Source organism: Myotis daubentonii, chromosome 6, assembly GCF_963259705.1.
Source record: "Myotis daubentonii chromosome 6, mMyoDau2.1, whole genome shotgun sequence".
NCBI lineage: Eukaryota > Metazoa > Chordata > Mammalia > Chiroptera > Vespertilionidae > Myotis > Myotis daubentonii.
In genome coordinates this window covers 57,275,008-57,297,376 of record NC_081845.1, presented here as the reverse complement: position 1 = coordinate 57,297,376, position 22,369 = coordinate 57,275,008, and the positions used below count along the sequence as shown (strand labels likewise).

Genomic DNA, 22,369 nt, shown 5'->3' with positions numbered 1-22,369 from the left:
CATCGATCATGCAACTAAGGGTCATGGGTTCGATTCCTGGTAAAGGGCATGTACCTGGGTTGCAAGTTCAATCCCTGTCCTTGATCAGAGCACATGTGGGAGGTAACCAATCGATGTTTCTCTCTCACATCTCTCTCTCTCTTCTTATTCCTTCCTCCCTGCTTCCCTTCTTCCCTTCTTCCCTTCCACTCTCTCTAAAAAATCAATGGAAAAAATATCCTCAGGTGAGGGTTAAAAGCAACAAAAAAAGGCAGAGGATCTGAATATTATTCAAAAGAAGATGTAGATGTCCATTGTGTACATAAAAAGATGCTCAACATCACTAATAATCAGGGAAATGCAAATTAAAACCACAATGAGGTATCACCTCACACCTGTAAGAACAGATATTATCCAAATTACAAGAAATAAGTATTGGTGAAGATGTGGAGAAAAGTGAACCCTTGTGTACTGTCAGTTGTCAGTGGGAATGTAAATTGGTGCAACTATTACGGAAGTCCTGAAAAAAAATATAGGACTACCATATGATCCAGGAATGAAACCACTAATTCATACAAATATATGGGTTTTATGTTCATTGCAGCATTATTTACAATAGGCAAGACATGGCCAACAATGGGTGAATAAAGGAAATGTGGTATATATGAATATTATTGAGCCATAAAAAAAGTAAAATGTTGCTATTTGCGACAACATGGATAGACCTCAGGGGCATTATGCTAAGTGAAATAAACTTACATGTGGAATCTAAACAAAAAACAAACAAACAAAAACACAGAGCCCATCCTATATAATAAAAGCCTAATATGCTAAGTTTCCAGTTGTCCGGTGACCATCGACTGTTTAAACCAATCAAAGTGTAATATGCTAATGATATGCTAAGGCCACTCAACCACTTGCTATGACGTGCACTGACTACCAGGGGGCAGACGCTGACTGGTAGGTTAGCTTGCTCCTGGGGCCTGGCCGATTGGGACTGAGCAAGATGGGCTGAATATGCCCTGGAGCCCTCCCGCGGTCCCTCCCCAGCTGGCCAACCTTCCGCATCCCTCCCTGGCCGGCCAGTCCCTTCCTGGCCCCGATCGTGCATGGGTGGGGTCCCTCAGCCTGGCCTGTGCCCTTTTGCAATCCGGGACCTCTTGGGGATGCCAGAGAGCCAGTTTTGTCCTGATCCTGCAGACCACTCCCCTTGGGAGGGCACAAGATGCAGGGCTCATGGCCGGCGAGCGTTGCAGCGGCGGCATGAGCCTCTCCCAATTGGGACTGATCGGGCACGAGCCTACAGCAGGTTCAGTGGGGCTGGGATGAGCAGGAGCAGCAGGTAGGAGCTGCAGGCGGCGTTCAACTGTGGGTTTCAGCCCAGTCCCCACAGGCCATCCCAAGGGACCCCACCAGTGCACGAATTCATGCACCAGGACTCTAGTAGATACATAAGAGAGACTGGTGGTTGACAGAGATGGGTGTGTGGGGGGATGGGGGAAATTGGTGAGAGGGGTTGAAACATACAAATTTGCAGTTATAAAATAAGTCACGGGACTGTAATGTTTAGTATGCTGACTATGTATATAAAAGCGTAATATGCACATCGACTGGATGGTGGAATGACCGGTCGGCTATGATATGCACTGACCACCAGGGGGCAGACGCTCAACACAGGAGCTGCTCCCAGCCCACAGTCCCAGATCCTGATTGGAGCCTGCCAGCCAACCTCTTGGTCCTTCCACCCGGCCAGCAGGCTCCAATCATCCAATGGGGAACGGGGAGCTGGGGGTGGGTGGTGGCAGACATGGGTGGCGGGGCCAGCTGCCGGCACCTGGGGAAGATCAGCTCTGATTGCAGGCCAGGCCTAGGGAACCTACCCATGCATGAATTTCATGCAGCAGGCCTCTAGTAGTTAATACTACTCTATTGAATACTTGAAAGTTGCTAAAAGAGTACATCTCAAAAGTTCTCGTAAGAAAAACATTTTGGCCCTGGCTGGTTTGGCTCAGTGGACAGAGCATTGGCCTGTGGACTGAAGGGTCCTGGGTTTGATTTGGTCAAGGCACATGCCTGGGTTGTGGGCTTGATCCCCAGGGTGGGGCATGCAGGAGGCAGTTGATCAGTAATTTATGTTTCTATATCTCTCTCCCTCTCCCTTCCTCTCTGAAATAAATAAATATATTAAAAAATAAATAAACTAATTATTAAAATTCTGTGGTACACCAAAAAAAAATATTAATAAAAATGAAAAACATTTTGTAGCTATGTATGGTGACAAATGATCACTAGACTTATTGTGGTGATCATTTCACAATATATACAAACTAGAAGACCTGTGCACAAAAATTTGTGCACTGGCAGGGAAGGGGGGTCCCTCAACCCAACCTGTGCCCTCTCACAGATCCTGCTGCCGCCCGCTCCGCCCACCCCGCCCAAGACACTGCAGGCCAGGATCTCGCCTTGGGCGGCGCAGCAGGATCTGCCTGCAGTATGCAAATTAGCCGCCATCTTTGTTGGCAGTTAATTTGCATGTCGCCCTGATTAGCCAATGGGAAGGGTAGCGAAGTTACAGTTAATTACCATGTTTGTCTATTATTAGATAGGATATGGAATCATGTTGATCACCTGAAACTAATATGTTACATGTTAATTATACCTTAATTTTTTAAAAATGTTTTTCATGGATGCTGCTATTCCCTTCACCAATGTGTCTCTCAAGGCCTCAGTGAAACCGATAGGTCCTCTTGGGAAACTTAGTTAGGAAATAATTAGAATTAGAATGTTTTGATTTGCACAAGACAAATCCACTCCAACACTCCTATTTTTGTAATCTTTTAATTCCTTTATATTATTTCAAGGAATGTTGGCATTCTCAATTGTATTTAATGTGGGCCATTATTAAGTTTACTAGAGGTCCGGTGCATGAAATTTGTGCACTCAGTGGGGAGGGGGGTCCCTCAGCCCAGCTTGCACCCTCTTGCAGTTCGGGAGCCCATGGGAGATGTCTGAATGACGACTTAGGCCTGCTCCCAGCAGTCGGACATCCTTAGCGCTGCCTCAGAGGCAGAAGAGGCTCCAGCCATCGCCACTGCACTCGCCAGCCGTGAGCCTGGCTTCTGGCTGAGCGGCGCTCCCACTGTGGGAGCGCACTGACCACCAGAGGGCAGCTCCTGCATTGAGCATCTGAACCCTGGTGGCCAGTGCACATCATAGTGACCAGTCATTCCGCCATTTGGTTGATTTGCATATTAGCCTTTTATTATATAGTACTAGAGGCCTGGTGCACAAAAATTTTTGCACTTGGGGGTGTCCCTCAGCCTGGCCTGCGCCCATTTGCAGCCCAGGACCTTTTGGGGAATGTCCACCTGTCGACTTAGGCCCACTCCTCAGGAAATCAGGCCTACGCTTGCAGTCAGACATCCTTCAGGCAGCCAGGGAGCCCTTGGGGGATGTCCAACTAAAGGCTTAGACCCCCGAGGGAGCTGTGATGAGGAAGCTGGGGTGACAGAGAAGCCACGCTGTCCCACCCCGCCACCCTGGGTCGGGTCACACATGGGACACCCGGACAGTGGCCAGGCAGGCTGGCGGATTGCTGCTGTTCCGCTCGGCCACCCTGGGACGGGTCGCACATGGGCCCCCCAGGCGGGCTGGCAGATCGCTGATGCCCCGCCCAGCCACCCATTAATCCAGACCCTGTGGCAAGTGCACCCCTAATCAATCAATTCTATCCAATCCAAAATTACACTTCTTTCTCAGTACATTTTCAGAATCCCAAACATTTTCCTCAGGTTTTGCCAATGTAAATGAGCCAAATCTAGAATTCTTTTGGTGGAAATCTTCTCCTCTTGGGTTTGTCTTTGTAATTGTATCCAACCCAGCTACTGGAATCTGATATTATGTGTACAGAGATAAGGAGAAGTAATCTGGGAAGAGCAGGAAGCAAACCGAGTGAGATTATCACAAGATCTTCAAGCAAGGCAGCAACAACATCTTTTTTTTTTTAATTTCTTTATTGATTAAGGTATTACATATGTGTCCTTATCCTCCCATTGCCTCCTGCCACTCCCGACTCATGCCCTCACCCCCCTGTTGTCTGTGTCCATTGGTTAGGCTTATATGCATGCATACAAGCCCTGTGGTTGAACAACAACATCTTTAGACAAGAAGACCTCCCGCTTTGATTAGCAAGGGAGGACACATCAAGTGTTCTGGTTTGTCTGGGGTTGAGGGGTTTCCTGGGACACAGGACTTTCAGTAATTAAACAAGGGCTATTGTTCACCTATTTCAAAGTGTCACAAGTCCTCCAAATCCCCCTGCCATACAGCCCCATTCCAAATCCAGGTCCTATTGTTTCCTGGTCATTACTCTTTACTTTTAGATGAGGTCTGGTAAGGCTGTGAATGCAATTCCTGGTGTAATTTGGCAACCAGATGGCTAAAATAATACCTTGGTTTTCAGTTATTTCAGCCTTACCGTTGCTAAGAGAGAAGAGATTCTTTTAGCAAAAACATAGGCATTTTTCTCATTTTTATACTGTGCCTTAAGCTGAGAACTTAAGCCTTTGAGCCTAAATGATCTCTTTATGATTCCATCTCTGTAGAGCAACTAACCTACCCCACAGTCCTGGATTTCTTTATCCTTTACAGTTTTATGGCAGCAGCCATTTATCAGCCAAAACCTTTCCACTCTTATATAATGCATTCCATCAATTTTTTAACCTCATGTATGTGTTTCTGAGGTCTCAAAGATATTTTGCTTTGATTTTTTTTATTAGTTTTATATTTTACCCTTCATACTTAAGTATTAACCCATTTAAAGTCTACCTTTTTACACAGTTTTAATTTTATATAGTATATAGTTTTCATTTTCTCTATAGTTTTAAGTTTTCCTAATCTTTTAAACTACATAATCCATTCTTTATCTCTAATTATAGTGCTGCCTTTATAATTCATATATTCAGGGGGTCTCTGTGAGCTTCTTGTTCTATTCCATTGTTCTCTATATTCTCATGACTGATGTAAGTATAAATATCTGGATACTAGAGGCTTAGTATGAACAAATTAATGTGAAATATCTCATTAATATTTTTATATTGATTACATGTCAAAATGATAATATTCTGAATATGCTGGTTTAAACAAAATATATTATTAATATAAATTCCATTTTTCTTTTTATGAAACTACTAGTAATTATACATGTAGCCCTTTCATTTTCTGTTGGACGGTGCTGTTCTAAACTGTACTCTAGTGAGTTTACAGACTAAGAAAAAAGATAAACATAGATTTAAAGCCCGCCTCCTTTACTTACTAGTATTAACTCTGTGGACTTGGCAAGTTACTCAAAATATCTACTTCATAAGGGAATTGTGGGGACCACATTAAATAAGATAATGTACACAGAATACATGCTACCTAGTAAGTAACCATCCAAAGCTGTTTCACTATATTCCTCTAAGCTCATTCATTTTGTATACAACTGGTATTAAATAAACTAACTTCATATTGAAATTAACTATCAGAATACTTTTAAATTCATTATATACTGTCACATGACCACCCATTAAGACCCAGCATTATTTTTTTTTTTAAATATATTTTATTGATTTTTTACAGAGAGGAAGGGAGAGAGATAGAGAGTTAGAAACATCGATGAGAGAGAAACATCGATCAGCTGCCTCCTGCACATCTCCCACCGGGAATGTGCCCGCAACCCAGGTACACGCCCTTGACCGGAATCGAACCTGGGACCCTTCAGTCCGCAAGCCGACGCTCTATCCACTGAGCCAAACCGGTTTCGGCCCAGCATTATTTTTAAATGAACAATACTTTAAGAGAAAAACAATTGTTTTACACTTTTCTTCATTCATTTTTTCTATGCTTTAATAAATCTTTTGCACAGGTAAGTACATTTAGTTAGAGCTATAAGATAACATCAAAACAGACAAAAAAGAGGCATTCTGGATCTTATCAAAGTAACTATATTGAGGAAATTCTTGACTAAATCTTACCTTCAGAAATACCCCCACCCCTTCTCCCACTTAAAACAATTTGTAACCTTCCACTTACAATAAAATCATTTATAGTATAGTTAACCTTGAACATCGTTTTATATTCTTTAAAAGCATTACTTCAAAAACCAGAAAATTCTCCGAAAAATTCTACAAGTAAATAGCAAATGTTATTGTACCTGAGCTTATGAATTTAAAATTGTCTCCACTAGTTCAGTGATTAGTTTCTAAAGTAAAGCTTGAAATGAACATGAATTTCTTGGCTGTAACTACTAATGGTAATTAGAGTATTTTAATATCTAATGTAAAGATTTCTGCTATTGGGGAAGTGGTTACAAAATTTTCTCCAAATTCAGAGGAAATTGTGTTTATTGTAACCACAAAAGGAGCTCTTGATTATCTGAACGAATCAAAGGAACATTAGAGCAGGTCACTCAAGTGGGAACCCAGCTTGTCCGGGAACTGGGCTCTCGCTCCTGACTCTGCAGATCCTTGTCTTAAGAGGTTGACACCGCAGACACCCCTTTCTCAAGGAGCTGACCTACTCTCCCCTCTGCTCTTCCCACTGCTCAGCCTGTGCTGAACTGAAGGTACCTACCTCAGGACAGGAACCATAGTCCTCAAAGGCCCAGCAGCAGTAAAGTGGAGCTGAAGGATAGGGTACTTAGTCATGGGAAAGAAAGATGCTATTAGAAGGGATAGGTGATGGAGGCCAAGATGATAAGAAGATGTAACAATGGAGAAAGAATATTAAAATCTAAGGCTGCCCAACGTATTGTAAACAGCAATAATCTTTCTTAGAAATGTTAGAATTCAGTTGCACCAAAAGAACAAGTATGGTCTGGAATTGGAATAAAAATACCTGAGAAGTTACATTTCTCTAGGCAACAACGTGTTATTTCTGTTTTTAGCAAAAGTTCACTTATGCCTAAATATATTTCTGTCTATATATAAAAAAAGATTTTTAACAAAATGGTCAGCCAAAGAATGATGGGTTTTAATTTTAATCATATCAATTTATTACTAATTTTGGTCTTCCCATTAGTTCCCTATATAAAAACAATGAGTTTCTCAGTAGTAGGTACAATAGCTTTTAAAGAGAACTTGGGCAAAATAAGATAGAAATCATAAATAACCAGAAAGTAAATGAAGCAAAATTGTCTAGTATGATATGTGCCCTAAAGTATATTAATATTTTCCCATAAATTTTTAGATTGTTAAAGTAAAATTATCTTAATCTAGCCTATTGTAAATCATTATAAAAGAGTCTAATCTTTAAAAATTATGAAAGATTTCAGATCTCATTAATGGAATTAGAAATGTTAGTTATTATGTTACTGGTCAGATTTGGTCTGTATTTTCTGGGCCTCCTCAGGTAGAATCTGGTCATAATCAGTGCTATACATCTGAGAGCAGACAAACGCTTCCTTGTTTGGGGGTTCAGGATAAATTGTGGCTGTCTTTTCTTGGTATGCATCTTTCACAATCTAGAAATAGAAAAAGAGTCTTAGTTATATTTTAAGGAACAGAGGTAATGGTGAGTACATGGCAGAAGTTTTTGTCTGTTCCAAGAAAATTAATATATAATTTATATCTTGTCTATTTTCAAAAACAGCAAGTTGTATTAAAAGCACACATACACAAATAAGATATAAAATGAAAGTGCAAATATAAATTATGTAGCAAGAGGAGAATACAATAACAGCAACAAAGGGAAGTGTGGATAGCAGAGATTTATTCAAGGGTGATCACACCAGGATTTCTCAGATAACGTGGGAAATGTCTTGAAATGACCTGACTGGTAATTAACTTGAACTGACTATTGTAATATGCCTACTAAGTTTGAACTTCAACACCTTGCAGTTTTAATAACCTCTATTCTAACCACAGCCTCTTACAAAATCTCTTTTTTTACCCGTCCCCTGGCCCTGCTCACCTAACCAGCAGGACTCCACGGGCAGTTTCAATGCTCCTTCCCAGCATCGCAGAATCCTGTTTCCATGTCTCTGGGTCACACTCTCCGTTCTAGTCCCCAGCGTGGGGAACTCTCAGTGCCAGCTTTCTCCTTTCATGGCTCTCCCAGCAATGTTCTACTATTCCTAACCTCACCTGGGTTACGTGGTTACACATTATGCTTTTATCCTCCTTTTGAAAAATAAAATAAAAAGCAACTTCCTCTCAGCTTTCCCACAGGTAATTTCAAACCATCCCCTGTTGAGTCTCCATTTAACTCTCACCACTCTACTGAGAAGATTTTAATTAATCTGAGAAAACAATCTCAATTTCCCTTTACATCAACTTAAACTATCTCCTCTTTCTCTTCAAACGTCCTCTCTTCCCATATTTTCTTTGAGAAAAATGGATTTTCCCTCTTGTCAAAATGAATCATTCCATATGCGCTCTTAAATTACTCCTGTTTCACTGAGGAGCTATTGTACACTAGACTTATTTGGATAAGTCTGTTTTCGAAGAATATTAGAATGGTTAGGTATCTCTTCTCAATGTAAAACTATGCATTTATGAAAAATTATGGTTTTAAAGACTGTGCTATATTATGAAGAAATGTTTATGAAAATATCAGAAAACAAAACACCATACATTATTAAATTATGTTAGAAATGAAAGCAAACACATGAAAAAAGACTGGAAGCACACACCCCAAAATGATGAGTTGCTTCTGTTAGAAAAGTCAAATTTAGGCATTTCCCTCTTCTCTATTTTCCAAAGTGCCTACAATGCATTGTTTCATTTCTGACACAGACGATGTGGAATTTCATTCCTCTTTATGCTCCCAGGATACAGTCCTTAATGATCCTCTCAGTGAAGTCTTCCCTCTCTCCTTGTCAAAGCCCAACTCTCTAGAAGAGTGGCTTGGATTAACTTCTTGGACCACTGAAATTGCTTTTTGTAATAGTTTCTGAAGACTTCTTACATATAAATAAAAACTGTCAACATTCAAACGAGTTTTTCTTGCCAGGACTTGATTTTCTTAATCACAATATCCACACCCATCCTGAAAGTGTGTCTTCCTCTAATTTCTGACATGCTGCGCAGTCCTGAGTCTCTCCTTGAAATCATGACTTCTCTTCCTAACTGCCTTTCTTCTGTCTTTTGGCAGAAAAGAAACGGTGTTCTATCCTTGGTTTTCCTTTCTTTCCATACTTGCTCTCTTGTAATCCCAACTACTGTGTGGTGCAATAACCATTCAAACTAGTTAAAGGTGAGTAGACACACATCAGGAGAAAACATGAGCATACGCTTTACACATAAATAACCAAGCAGATTATCTAAATGGTTTTTGAAGGATTTCTCAGTTTTTGAAGCATTTACCCTCAATCAACAAGATAAATAATGACATATGAATCCTAAATGGTGTCGTTTTGATAAACTTGCTAATAGCTTTGGTTTTCAACCACAAACCATTTCGCCTCTGAGGGACCAGTTGGCAATGTTCTGGAAACATTTTTGTTTGTCACAACCCTTCAGAGGCTACTGGTATCTAGTGGGAAAAGGCCGGCGATGCTGTTAAATATCCTTCAATGCCCAGGACAGCCCCACACAAATAGTTATCCGGACAAAATGTGCATGAGAAACCCTAGCTTAAATATATAATTATATTATGGGCTGAACTATGTCACCCCAAAATATTGAAGCCTTAACCCCCAGTATTCAGAATGTGACTGTGTTTGGAGACAGGGCCTTTAAGAGGTAATTAAGTTAAAACGAGGCTGTTTGGGTGGGCCCTAACCCATGGTGACTGGTGTTTTTATGAGAAGGTAAACGAACAAAGCGACACCAGGGATATGCATACACAGAAGGAAGACCCCATGAAGACACAGAGAAGGCAGTGAGTAACCTACAAGCTCAGGAGAGAGGCCTCCAAAGATATAAGTCCTGCTTATGCCTGAATCTTAGATTTCTAGCCTCCAGAATTATGAGAAAATAAATGTTTTTAAATCACCCAGTCTGTGGTATTTTGCTATGGCAGCCCTAGCAAACTAATACAACTACATTGCAAAAATATTAATCTCTCTCAGTTACAAAAGATTTCTCTGCCATTAAATTCTTTTTGGCTGATTCCTTCAATAGCTCATCTACCACCCCAACAGCTTTGAGTGCTTTGCCGTCATTGCATTGCCCTCTGCCAGTGTTATTAGTTGTGATCTTTAAGATACCGTACACCATGGAGACGCGGATCCACACACCATGGAGACGCGGATCCACACACCATGGAGACACGGATCCACACACCATGGAGACGCAGATAAGGCAGGTATTTTGGAGTCTAAATGTCCCTCTACCACATCTGCAACATGTTAGCAACTTTCATAACTATGATATGGAAGATACTAACTAAAAAAGGGTAAAGTGTAAAAGACCTACCTGAAAGGAAATCCTAATAAATCACTTAAATTATAGAAGAGGAAAAGATTGATGGGGGAATTAATGATTCAGCTGATTCTTCTATTGCTACAGATCAGAGTCCCTAAGCTCTGCTGAGGCTCTGTGCCTGCTGACATAATAAGGTGACAGAAATTTCAAGAGAGTGCATTTTTAATACCAAAAAATGCATATTTAACAATAGAAGGAAGGAAAAATAACGAGGTTGGACAAGAACAGTTTTACCTTTACTGCGATTTTCAGAGAAATATCTCTAATGGTGTTCAAAGGAGGATACAGGCGGCCCTCTGCCAAGTGCTTATCTGACACTTCCTGAGCTATAACCTTAAAAAAAATAAAAATAAAAATGTTTACACTTCATACATACGACGTGGGGGTTATGAGGATAATTAGGTGAATGGCACATATACGGTCATGTATAGAAGCGGATCACATGAATGGGATCCTCTAATTTCCCCTCCCCCTTTATCAGCGGAAACACTGAGCCCAGACAGGCTTGGTGATTGGTGGGATCACACCATTAGTGAAAAAGACAGGAATAGAATTTGGGTTTTCTCTTAGTCCAGTTCCTGTTCTACTATACCATGAAATGCCAGCAGCTCTCTCATTTGCCACACGAGAGGAACAGGGAGAGAGGAGTAGGAAGTTACAGGAGGACGACAGTGATGGAGAAGTAGCCTAAAAGCCGCTGAGGAGGGAAGGTGTGCAAAGCTGATGTTGTCATGAATCCCAGCTCACATAATCTTGCACAGGAGGGAGAGCAGGAAGCTGAGAAACCTACTTCAGAGTCGCCTTGCGGGTAGGATTTTAATTTCCCACAGATTCTGGAGTATCTGGATCACCTAACTAGCATCAGCGTTTGCTGTCCGCAACCATCCCCATTTCTAAATCAAGCAAGCAGTGCGCGCATGCACACTTAAACATTTGCTAAGAGGGTAGCTCTTATATTAAGTGTTCTGACCACCACAACTTTTCACATGTCAATCATAACTCAATAAAGTGGTTTTAAAAATAGGAGAAAACTTGGCACCTCCTGAGGTGTTGCCCTGAGAAGGAGACAATTACTAGGCATTCAATGCTCCTCACAAAACCATGCAACTTGAATTAAATCAGAAGGAACCAATCAGAGGCCTAAATTGAGGAACACTGTAAAATAACTGGACTGTACTCTCCAATGTTAATGCCATAAAGGAAACAAAAGGCTGAAATATTCTTACAGATTAAAGGATTAGCCTAGATGCTCGGAAGTTCCTTTTAATGGAAAATTTGAATTTGGAATGTGCATTAAATAATAGTATTATATCAATGCTAATGTTCCTGAATTGATAATGGTACACTGATCATATAAGAAAATTTCCCAAAATATTTAGGGGTAAAAAGGCATACTATCTGTAAGTTGCTTTCAAATGGTTCACCAATAAAATACGATATATATATGCATATACATAGGTGAATGAGAGGACCCAGCAGGTGACTCGAGGAGTGGTGTGAGGACAGGAGACAAGGCTTGCCTCCCAGAAGTGGACAGGCTGCTGTACGTTCAATGCCAAGCCAGGAGGGCTGCCCCTGGGGCACACTGGGTGCTCCCATCAGAGGCCCGGGAGACTGTCCAGAGTACCAGGAAAGCCAATGATCTCTGAGTGAGATATTAAACTGTCCAGGAATAGTTTTCAGCATTGGTGCCAATCCATGAGATTTCGAGTTGCATAAGATATCTAACTAGCATTTTTACAATAACCCTAATAGTTATTTGCAGTTGCCAATCAAAAATTCACCTAGATCTCCTACATGTTACTTTGATTAACTACAAATATAATCTAGATGAAAAGGACTTTCTTCTTTAATAGGGCCCTCTAGCAGTGAGTGCATGTGGTATTGTATTTGTTCTTCTTGCTAAGATACATGGCTATTCTACTTAATTTAATTCAGTAAGTATTTACTCAGTTTCTGCGATATGCTTTAGCATCATACTAGGTGCTACTGGTATTTTAAAAGAAGAATATGGAAAGCTCACTTTTAAAAAAAAGATAATTTACAATTTAATTATAAGACAACACTTAGTTGTTTAAAATACGAAGCTCTCAAGGGCATAAAATCACTAAGAATGAGATTTAAATGCTGGTATGTTCGATGAAGACAGCCATGGCTAAGGAGAAAGACCATGAGCAGCCAGAGTGGTCACAAGAGGATGAGGGGGACTTAAGCAATGACCTGAAGGGTAGGCTTCAATGGGTGGGGGATGATTTTCAGAGTTTTCCAGATAGTAGGTCATAGAGAGAAATTACATATAAGTGTGTATGCATGGAAACTTCGGGATGAGGGAGACTGAAAAGAATGTCTGGCTTCTAAGCTTTGGTGCCTGCTTAGAAAGGCCATATCACTAATACAAATGCAAATATTGAAATCCAGGGAAGATGAGCGATATGGTTTTACACGTCTTGTGTTTAAGCAATCAGCAGGGTTTTTCTGTGGAAATGCCCATTAGATAAGGAGACATGGTGAAGATGATAATAGAGATACCCAGATTTGAGCAATTTTTGAATGAAGATAATGGAAACAAGAGAATGGATAAGATCTCTCAAAGCAAAAGGGAAAAAAAAGGACAAAAAATGAATGCCAGAAAAGTACTCATAGCAAAAAAAACCAAACAAACAAAAAACACAAAGACATGAAAGGGAGACACTAAAATCAATAAGGTGGTATAAAAACCGGAATATTGTCTTGAAGCCTGAAAGAAAGGTGGAAAGGCCAAAAGATTTAGCCAGAGAGATCCCAAGCTCTGATAAGAACAACACTAATGACATCGACATATTTTACTTATTTTTCTTCATAGTTTTTTGCTATTACTTTTCCTGGATAGCAAATGGAAAGTTTTTTTAATGCAATTTGTCACTAGAGGGTGCTGGAGTTATTTAGGAAAGAAAATGCTGGCTACTATGAATAAAAGACCTTTTTTTTTTCTCCTTATGATGTATCTGCTATAAAATATAATCATTACATTTTCCTTAATGTAACAGCTCTGAAAAGCTCTTTTAGTAATTAGACATGTACTTATGTTTAACAAGACTTTTTGAGTTAAAGTAATGCTGAGTCATAGCTGCTGTGCTTTTATTGCAGGGACAAAAAAGAAAGCAGCAGAACATTATCGCTTCCAGACATCTGTTCCCACAGAATGACGCCGAGCCTGAATACGGGGATTACACACCTTTAGATCACATCAATTTCATAAGAGTCTTTGTTGACATTTTCATTGAATATTAATTAAGTATTATTTCATTCAGTTCAGTTATAATGTTTTACAGTGGTTTAATTCTAAGAGAAGAAATTCACTCTAATTTTCATTCATGAATTGTATCATTTTTGAACATGATATCAGCTAGATGAACACTCTGATTATCAAAAGCTCATGATTTTACATCTGTATGTCCAATCACTGTATCACCCCCCTGAGGCCTGGGGGCGGGGGGACCTAGTGGGCACTAGAAGTTCATGTTACCTTTTGTGCTATATCTAGTGAGTAATAAAGTGCTTTGTCTCTAAGAGTTTTGTATCTTTTGCCAGAATTTATGAAACTGTGGTGGGCTAATTTGTTAGCTTGACAATAGGGTAAAATTTCAGAGCTTTCTCAGTTCTTAACAGTAGTAGTTTAGCAGAGCTTCCCTAGTGGGTCTTCTCTGTGATATTCTCAGAATCTTTCCTGAAGGCCCACACTAAAACCCACCTCTATCCTTTCAGCAACATTATAAACACCTAATTCCCTGTTTTAATTTCCTTCCTGCTAAAAATACTAGAGTGGTTATGCCCTGGTCAGGTGGTCAGTTGGTTCGATACCTGATCAGGGCACATACCTAGGTTGAAGGTTTGATTCCTAGTCTGGGTGCATACAGAAGACAACTGATGTCTGTCTGTCTGTCTGTCTCCCCCCCCCCCGCCACACACACTCCTTTCTCTCTCTCTCTAAAATCAATACCGGCATATCCTTGGGTGAAGATAAAAAAATAATACTAGAGTGGTTTCTGTTTTCTACACTAAACCCTGAATGATAAACACTTCTTCACTATCCCAAATCAGGCTTTCATTTTAAATATTCAAAATGCCATTAATATTTCTCTAAGTAGAGAAATATTTACCAATTAACCTAGGGATTGGAGATATTTTAAATATTTTAAAATTGATTGCAGGGAGGAAGGGAGAGGGAGAGAAAGAGAGAGAAACATCAGTGATGAGAGCTTGATCAGCTGCCTCCTGCATGCCTCCTCTGGGGACTGAGCCCGCAACCAGGGCATGTGCCATGACCAGGAATCGAACTGTGGACCTCATGGTTCATATGTTGATGCTCAACCACTGAGCAACACCAGCTGGGCTGAAAACAAAATTTTTAATTGTCTCACTACTGGCACAAAATTTGAAAGTATAAAGATAAAAAAGGGTTCCATTTAGGAAATCAGAACACAATTTTGTGGGGTTTTTGCTGGCTACTAAAGAACAATCTTTTAAAAATGACTCAATATTAGCCTGCTACCTGCCCTTATTCTCTCTCCACTGGGAAAGATTTTCTCTCCTTCAGCTATACCTTCTAGGGAGTGAGCTGAGACTGTACTAGATAAAGACAACATTAGATAACTACATGGAGGTCCTTTAGTATTTTATAGTCTGAGAGAACTTAAGAGTATTTTACAGTACCTCAGCAGTAGTGAGAAAAACCTTGTCTGTGATATGCCTCAATCCACACGCCACAACACCAAGGGCAACTCCAGGAAACACATAGGAGTTGTTGCCTTGGCCAGGATACAGGGTCCGACCATCTGGAAGAGTGACTGGATCAAAAGGACTGCCACTGGCAAAAATCGCACGCCCCTACAACACAGACACACAACTGTAAAAAGAAGCAAGCTATCTTAACACAAATGTATCACAGCAGGACTCTCCCACTGAGCATTTAGAAAGAATTTTAATTTTTCATCCCTAATAAGTCTGGGCAAGTTGTTATGGTGTTGGCAATAAGTTCTTGAGTGGGTGATTATGACCGCTCTCTATCTTACTCTCCACTCCTAGAAGTGCAGATACCCGAAAGCCTGGTGCCACTCTGCAGTGGTCCAACCTACAGGCCTGTCAACCATCTCTAATGGGCTTCCAATTATAGACTGCTGAAGATAAAAATGATACATTAATATTGGAGTATTGGAAAGAATGACATTCTAGGTTAGAGTTTAGGGATCAACACGTTTCAACATAATCACTAGGACAAATTTTATATATTTCTACGTTGTGAAGAATTACATGAAGAATCATCTAGGAAATAAACCTATTAAAACAAGTGGGATTAGCAAGTAAGATTAAATTATCAATAATTGTCAAAGACTGTCTTTATTTTTTCCTGGGTTCATATTTTGTCACAATGTTTTGGAGGAATTTCATGCACTACATGCGTTAAGATGGCATTAACTTGGGCCTGTTGGATGCCACATTCCGTACTGCTGACAGAAAGGGAAGCATTTGTCTGATCTATGAGGGGAGGGTGGAGATGTCCTTAAAAGCAGTCAGGCTTCTAAGACAGGAATAGGGAACCCTGGACAAATAAAGCATCACATCTGAGAAATGCACTGGGAAAGTCTAAAGTCCCAAGTCCCCAAAGCATAGTTTAAATGATGATAAACTGAATTAGAACTTGCATCCCTCTTACAGCTAGAGCAGTGACTTTCGACCTTTTCATCTCATGGCACACAGAAACTAATTACTAAAATTCTGTAGCACACCAAAAATATCTGATATTTTTTTGCCAATCTGACAAAAAATACGTTTGATTTTTATTAATTTACTAAAAAATAATAATAGTAATTTTTACTCCAAAGTGACTTTGTCTGTGTCCATGGATTATGCATATACGCATATAAGTTCTTTGGTCAAAAAAACAAGTGCTCATACTTGTATATAAAGATTTCTGGTGCCAAGAATTAACCAATTAGCTTTATTATGCAACATGACCAATAAGATGCAACTATATTATATGATCTATATATTTATGGTTCAAGACAGGGCATTCACACTGGATGGCTATTGTTGTGTTGGCTGTTGACATTTTTTTCATTTGACAATCTAAGACAAAAGAGGTCAGTGCCCCTCAGGTAGTGCATGTTTTAAAAAAATTTTCATTGAATTTACTAGGGTAATATTGGTTGATACAATTACAGTGGGGCCTTGACTTACGAGTGTCCCGACTAACGAGTTTTTTGAGATAGCAGCTGTCTCTCAGCTGATTTTTTGCACTGAGTTGATAGAGTAATTTGAGTTAACGAGCTCCTTAACGAGCTCCTTAACGAGCTCCTTAACGAGCTTGGTCTCGGAACGAATTAAACTCGTAAGTCAAGGCCGCACTGTATATAGGTTTCAGGTGTACAATTCTACAATACAACATTTGTATATTGTATTGTGTGTTCACCATGCCAAGTCAAGTCTCCTTCCATCACCATTTATCCCGACTAGATCCTCTTCTACCTCCCCACACCTCCTTTCCCTCTGTAATCACCATACTGTCATCTGTGTCCGTGAGGTTATTTTTGTTTTGTTTTTTTTATTTGTTTTTCTTTTTTTAAATATATTTTATTGATTTTTTACAGAGAGGAAGGGAGAGAGAGAGAGAGAGTTAGAAACATCGATGAGAGAGAAACATCAATCAGCTGCCTCCTGCACATCTCCCACTGGGGATGTGCCCGCAACCCAGGTACATGCCCCTGACCGGAATCGAACCTGGGACCCTTCAGTCCGCAGGCCGACGCTCTATCCACTGAGCCAAACCGGTTTCGGCTGATTTGTTTTTCTTAATCCTTTCATCTGACAGCTGTCAATTTGTTCTCTAGGTATTGCATGTTTTAAAAATTCTTATGGCATACCAGTTGAAAATCGCTGATCTAGAGTCTAAACCAGCCGTGGGCAAACTACGGCCCGCGTGCCGGATCCGGCCCGTTTGAAATGAATAAAACTATTGAAAAAAAAAGACCGTACCCTTTAATGTAATGATGTTTACTTTGAATTTATATTAGTTCACACAAACACTCCATCCATGCTTTTGTTCCGGCCCTCCGGTCCAGTTTAAGAACCCATTGTGGCCCTCGAGTCAAAAAGTTTGCCCACCCCTGGTCTAAACCCATTATGATATTAATAATATTAACTTATTCATTTTAACCAATTTTAGAGAATATCTTATGTATAAAGGTAAAATTGTATAATGATTCAACCTATTCAGGATATAAAAAGATGAAAACAGATGAGAAAGAAAATAAAAATTCTCAGTAGGTGTCTATAAGATACTATTATGTGTTACACAAGATAAGGTTATACTTTTAGACAAATCTCATACCTTCAGTCTGTTTAGCAGATAAAATATTTTATTACAAGTAACTTTCTAATGTAACTAAATTAAGATTTGATATATATTAAATAAACATTTGTATATACTATTTGGTATGTACATACACCTTTGAAAATTTATAGGAAGAGACCTTCAATATTGCATTTATTCTTGTTTAACCTTCTCCCCTCCTTCACTCCCTCTCCTCCTGCCCATTGTTCTATAATTGTCATATTTTATGGAGGAATGGCATTAAGTAAATGATAGTTAGATAAGTATTCTCATATACATGAAATGTTAATATGGAGAAGGAAATCTCTCCATACCACTTTTGGTATAGTTTTTCTAGGTTCAATAATTTTTTTGCATTTTGTATTTCTAAATTTTCTTAACAACTTCCCCTGTGCCTGCAGCTGCGGAGACTCACATCCAGCCACAGGCAGACCTTTCTTTGTTCTGTAATTCTTTGGCTGAACCAGTGCTTACATTTTCAGCCTCAAGTGACTTTCAATTTTATGTATAAGGACACAGAACATTAAGCAAGATCCTACGAAGAGATTAGGCCATTTGCATGAAATGTATTCAAACTTAAAAACACAAGTATATAAATTTAGGTAATTTTGATTAACTATCACAGCTGAGTCTATCAACTCTTGAGGACTATGAAATATCCAAAGCAAAATGATTACTTAAACATTTAGTGTGCCTACAATGTGCAATGCTAAAATGTTGTTATTGCTCAGAGAGCTTTTTCCTCCTTTAAGGATTTAAGAACTACTGATGAGTCAAACTCCCCAATCTAGAGATGAGATAAAAATTTAATTATTGAGGACATTGATGCCATCCCAAATAAGAGAGATAAACAATGCAGTAGCTCCTTGCCAACATTTCATCAATTCTAGTCATAAGCATTTAAGGACATAATATTAAAGAAGTGGGGCATCAAAGTCTGGTTTGTGCAGCGGCATCACTTTGTGTCATGTTGACCTTTTCTAGTTCATTTTGGATTTATTTCCAAAATAAAAGTGTTAGATATCTGTGACTCAATCCTTATTTTATTTTAAAGACCTTCTCAAATATTTGAAGGGAAGAAGGCCCTGGTCAACGTATCAGTTAAATATACAGAAAGTCACAAAAAATGTATACACACTGTCTGTAAATTCTGTTCCATGTTGAAAATAAATGTATTTTAATAGACATTGCCTTTATAATTATTCAAAGTGTGTAAACATTTTTTGAAACACCCTATACAGGGTGGGGCAAAAGTAGGTATACAGTTGTCCATATGGAAAATAATACAATAATCTATCTATATATAAAAGCCTAAGTGACTGTTACAACCAGTCAACCGAACAACTAGTCGACCAGTCGCTATGCTGTGCACTGACCACCAGAAGGGCAGACACTCAATGCAGGAGTTGCCCCGCTGTGTTCAGTGTGCTCCCACAGCCACCCTTGCGTGGTTCTTATCCCTGGCCGGCCAGCAGGCCCCGAGACCCCGATCAGGACTGGGCAAGGGACCCCACCTGTGTATGAATTCATGCACCAGGCCTCTAGTTAATAAATAATAATACAAAAAAATAAATAGATAATACAAGAATAAACTCTGTTTCGCATACTCACAACTGTAAACCTAATTTTGCCCCACCCTGTATATTAATACAAAGATAGCATAAACAAGTCACTTTGGAGAAACAGTAAAGGACTGAAGCTTTGAGGACTCCTGCCCCAGCCTGGCTGGATGTCAGAATGCTGCCCAGATACTCCACCCACGGCGTCAAAACCCAAACCCAGGGTTAGCAAAGCAAAAATAAGACTGTGGTTTGCATACTGTGTGCTTCAGTGTTTCACAATAGCTAGTTAACAGTTATTTTAATAAGCATCTAGAATCAAGCTTTTTCCTTTTTAACTTTCATGTTTTAACCTTAGCTAATTCCAAATCATGAGGAAAATTATCAACAAAACATTACCAAGTTTATTTTGTTTTATTGAAGAAGAGGATTTTTATAACAACATTCTAGAATATGGTTCTTATCCCTTCTGACCTGTTCATTATTTTTTTTCAATCTTGCTTGCATAATTTTTAAAAGTTAAGTGGTAAGCTCCGTTGATATCCTCAGCTTCCCTATAATGAATCAAAATTTGATAATTAAAATATCAGTTATGCTTTTGCTTTACCTGGGTTGCTTTATAACACTGCTCTGCAGTACATTCTGCTTTGCTGGTTGGATTACTCAAAGCAAAAATAATAGGCCGTTCATTGAAGGCAGCCATGTCTTTGAGGATTTGTTCCGAGAATGCCCCACTAATTGCGGCAGCTCCTAAAATAGAAATGAGAAACCAGTGAATAGGACTATCATCGGTTAATCCAAGAAGCCCATGCCCAAGCAACAATGAAAAGTCAGGTCATTTTCTAACAGATGCTAAACAACTTTAGTATCAAAGTGACCAAAAAGATAAGTTTATTAATGTCAATAGCCTTTAGGGTTATAAATCTACAAGTGTCTAAAAAATCACAACTATAACATTTGACTTGTAATACATTGAGCTGGTGCCTAATCACTAGGAATTTTGATTACAGGTATTTATAACAGGACATCCAAATGTGTCCAATATGACCCTGGCCCGGTAGTTCAGTTGGTTAGGCAGTGGTCGGCAAACTCATTAGTCAACAGAGCCAAATAGCAACAGTACAACGATTGAAATTTCTTTTGAGAGCCAAATTTTTTAAACTTAAACTATATAGGTAGGTACATTGTTATTAACTTAATTAGGGTGCTCCTAAGGCTTAGGAAGAGCCACACTCAAGGGGCCAAAGAGCCGCATGTGGCTCGCTGGTAGGGCATCGTCCCAATATGCCAAGGTTGCAGGTTTGATCCCCAGTCAGGGCACATACAAGAATCAAACAATTAACACATAAATAAGTGGAACAAGACATCTCTCTTTCTCTCTCTCTCAAATCAATAAGTAAAAAATTTAAAAAATTTGTACAATATGTATTATCTCTCTATAAGAAATACATGAGTATATTTCAGTCTCTAGGGCTATCAAGTAATTGTGTTTTATAAACCAACACTAACATTTAAGACAATCATCCAATTTAATTAAAAACTGAGGTATGATGTGTTTCAAGTTTAACAGAGAATGAAGCAATTTGCATAATGGAAATGAAAAAAGGCAATTCCTGATAGACGATATTTTATAAAAAACAACAGTAAAGGCTTCCTACAGTTGCAGGCATGGAGTATTTGTTTTTATTATGGTTATCAACATTATTCTCAATACTGTCATCTGCTTCATAAGAGCTTCTAGGAATGGAGTATGATACAAAGTAAGGGCTGACATCATATACACACAAAATAAGAGATTAAGTTTCATGGCCTTCTTTGCGTTTTTTTCAACCACATTAACCTTGGCCATAATAAACATTTCACAGTGCACATGCCATGTTAAACTACTGTGCTAAGTGCTATGAGCAATACAAAGATATGTGAAATATGGTCCCTGTCTTCAAGGAGGGTCCAGTTCAGTGTTTCTCAACTCTGGCAATATTAACAGCTTGGGTTGGATAATTCCTTGTTGTGGGAGGCTTTCCTGTGCATTCCTAGTCTTTACTAACTAGATGTCAGTAGCCCTGATCCCACCCCCATCTCCTCCCAGTTGATACAACCAAAAGTATCTCCAGGCATCGTCAAATGTTTCCATGGGGGCCAGCTCCATCCCATTGAGAGCCACTGTCTATGGGAGCAATTACGCGTGGAAAAGTGCTGAATGTGCCAGGTATTAACAGGCTGACAGAGTTGGCAGAGGGGGCTGCACACTTCAACCCGGATCAGTAAGGTTAAGAAGACAGCATGAATTTACAAATCTAGGTGTCCACGGGGTGCCGTTGCTTCGGTGAATGTATAATTTTGTTTGTCAATTCCACAGGTTAGAATTTCAAAAAGCTAAACTATGCCTCATAAATCAGTAGTTAAGAAAAGGAATCAGGTGAAAATGGGGTCAGTTGAGGTTTATGTGAGGGAGGGAAAAGTTTACCTATGAGAGCAGTTGGTTTTATTTCTTGAACAATGTCTGCTAGGTTTTTCATTTCTTCATGTTCATGAGCAAATTCCTCTTTTTCTTTTGTTAAGGCAGCACGCCCCTAAATAAAGCAAAGAGAAAGAAATGATAAATCTGCCAAACATATGGGAATCAAAAGAAATTTCAGAATATTACCCATATTGCCAGTATTTATGCTTAACATTTTTATGTTACAGCTATTCTTAAACTCTCTTCTCCAGTGATCAGAGTATCATTTCACTCATTCTTTTAAGAAATATTAATGTCTCAGACAATATTCTGGCAATGGGGATATAACAGTGAACTAAATAAAGTCTTTCCCTAATTTATCTAGTATTTAATATTAAAATTCCTAATCCTACAGACATCTGTGAGAAACTGACAATAACAAATGGTAATGCAAAATGTCATTTAAATAAAGATACTGTTACTAAACATTATTTGTTTTAATACAGCAGTGTCTCAGAATGTAGATCTCGCTTTATCTGTAGCACTACCAATTTATATACCATTGATTAAGAATGGAACTGATGCCATATTTATACCATAGTTTCATTTTCTGAAT

At 39.2% G+C, this 22,369-nt stretch overlaps 1 protein-coding gene across 1 annotated transcript in view; it reads right to left on the bottom strand.

Annotated features, from left to right (window-relative positions):
* Nucleotides 1-5,558: 5,558 nt before the first annotated feature.
* Nucleotides 5,559-22,369, bottom strand: part of ME1 (malic enzyme 1) — a 150,908-nt gene continuing 134,097 nt past the window's right edge. The window contains exons 10-14 of the mRNA XM_059701080.1: nucleotides 21,781-21,886; nucleotides 19,921-20,063; nucleotides 15,078-15,251; nucleotides 10,620-10,718; nucleotides 5,559-7,480 (exon numbers count right to left, since the gene is read on the bottom strand). Of these exons, the coding sequence (XP_059557063.1) occupies nucleotides 7,328-7,480; nucleotides 10,620-10,718; nucleotides 15,078-15,251; nucleotides 19,921-20,063; nucleotides 21,781-21,886 (675 nt within the window). The 3' untranslated portion in view covers nucleotides 5,559-7,327. The remainder of the gene's footprint in view (nucleotides 7,481-10,619; nucleotides 10,719-15,077; nucleotides 15,252-19,920; nucleotides 20,064-21,780; nucleotides 21,887-22,369) is intronic.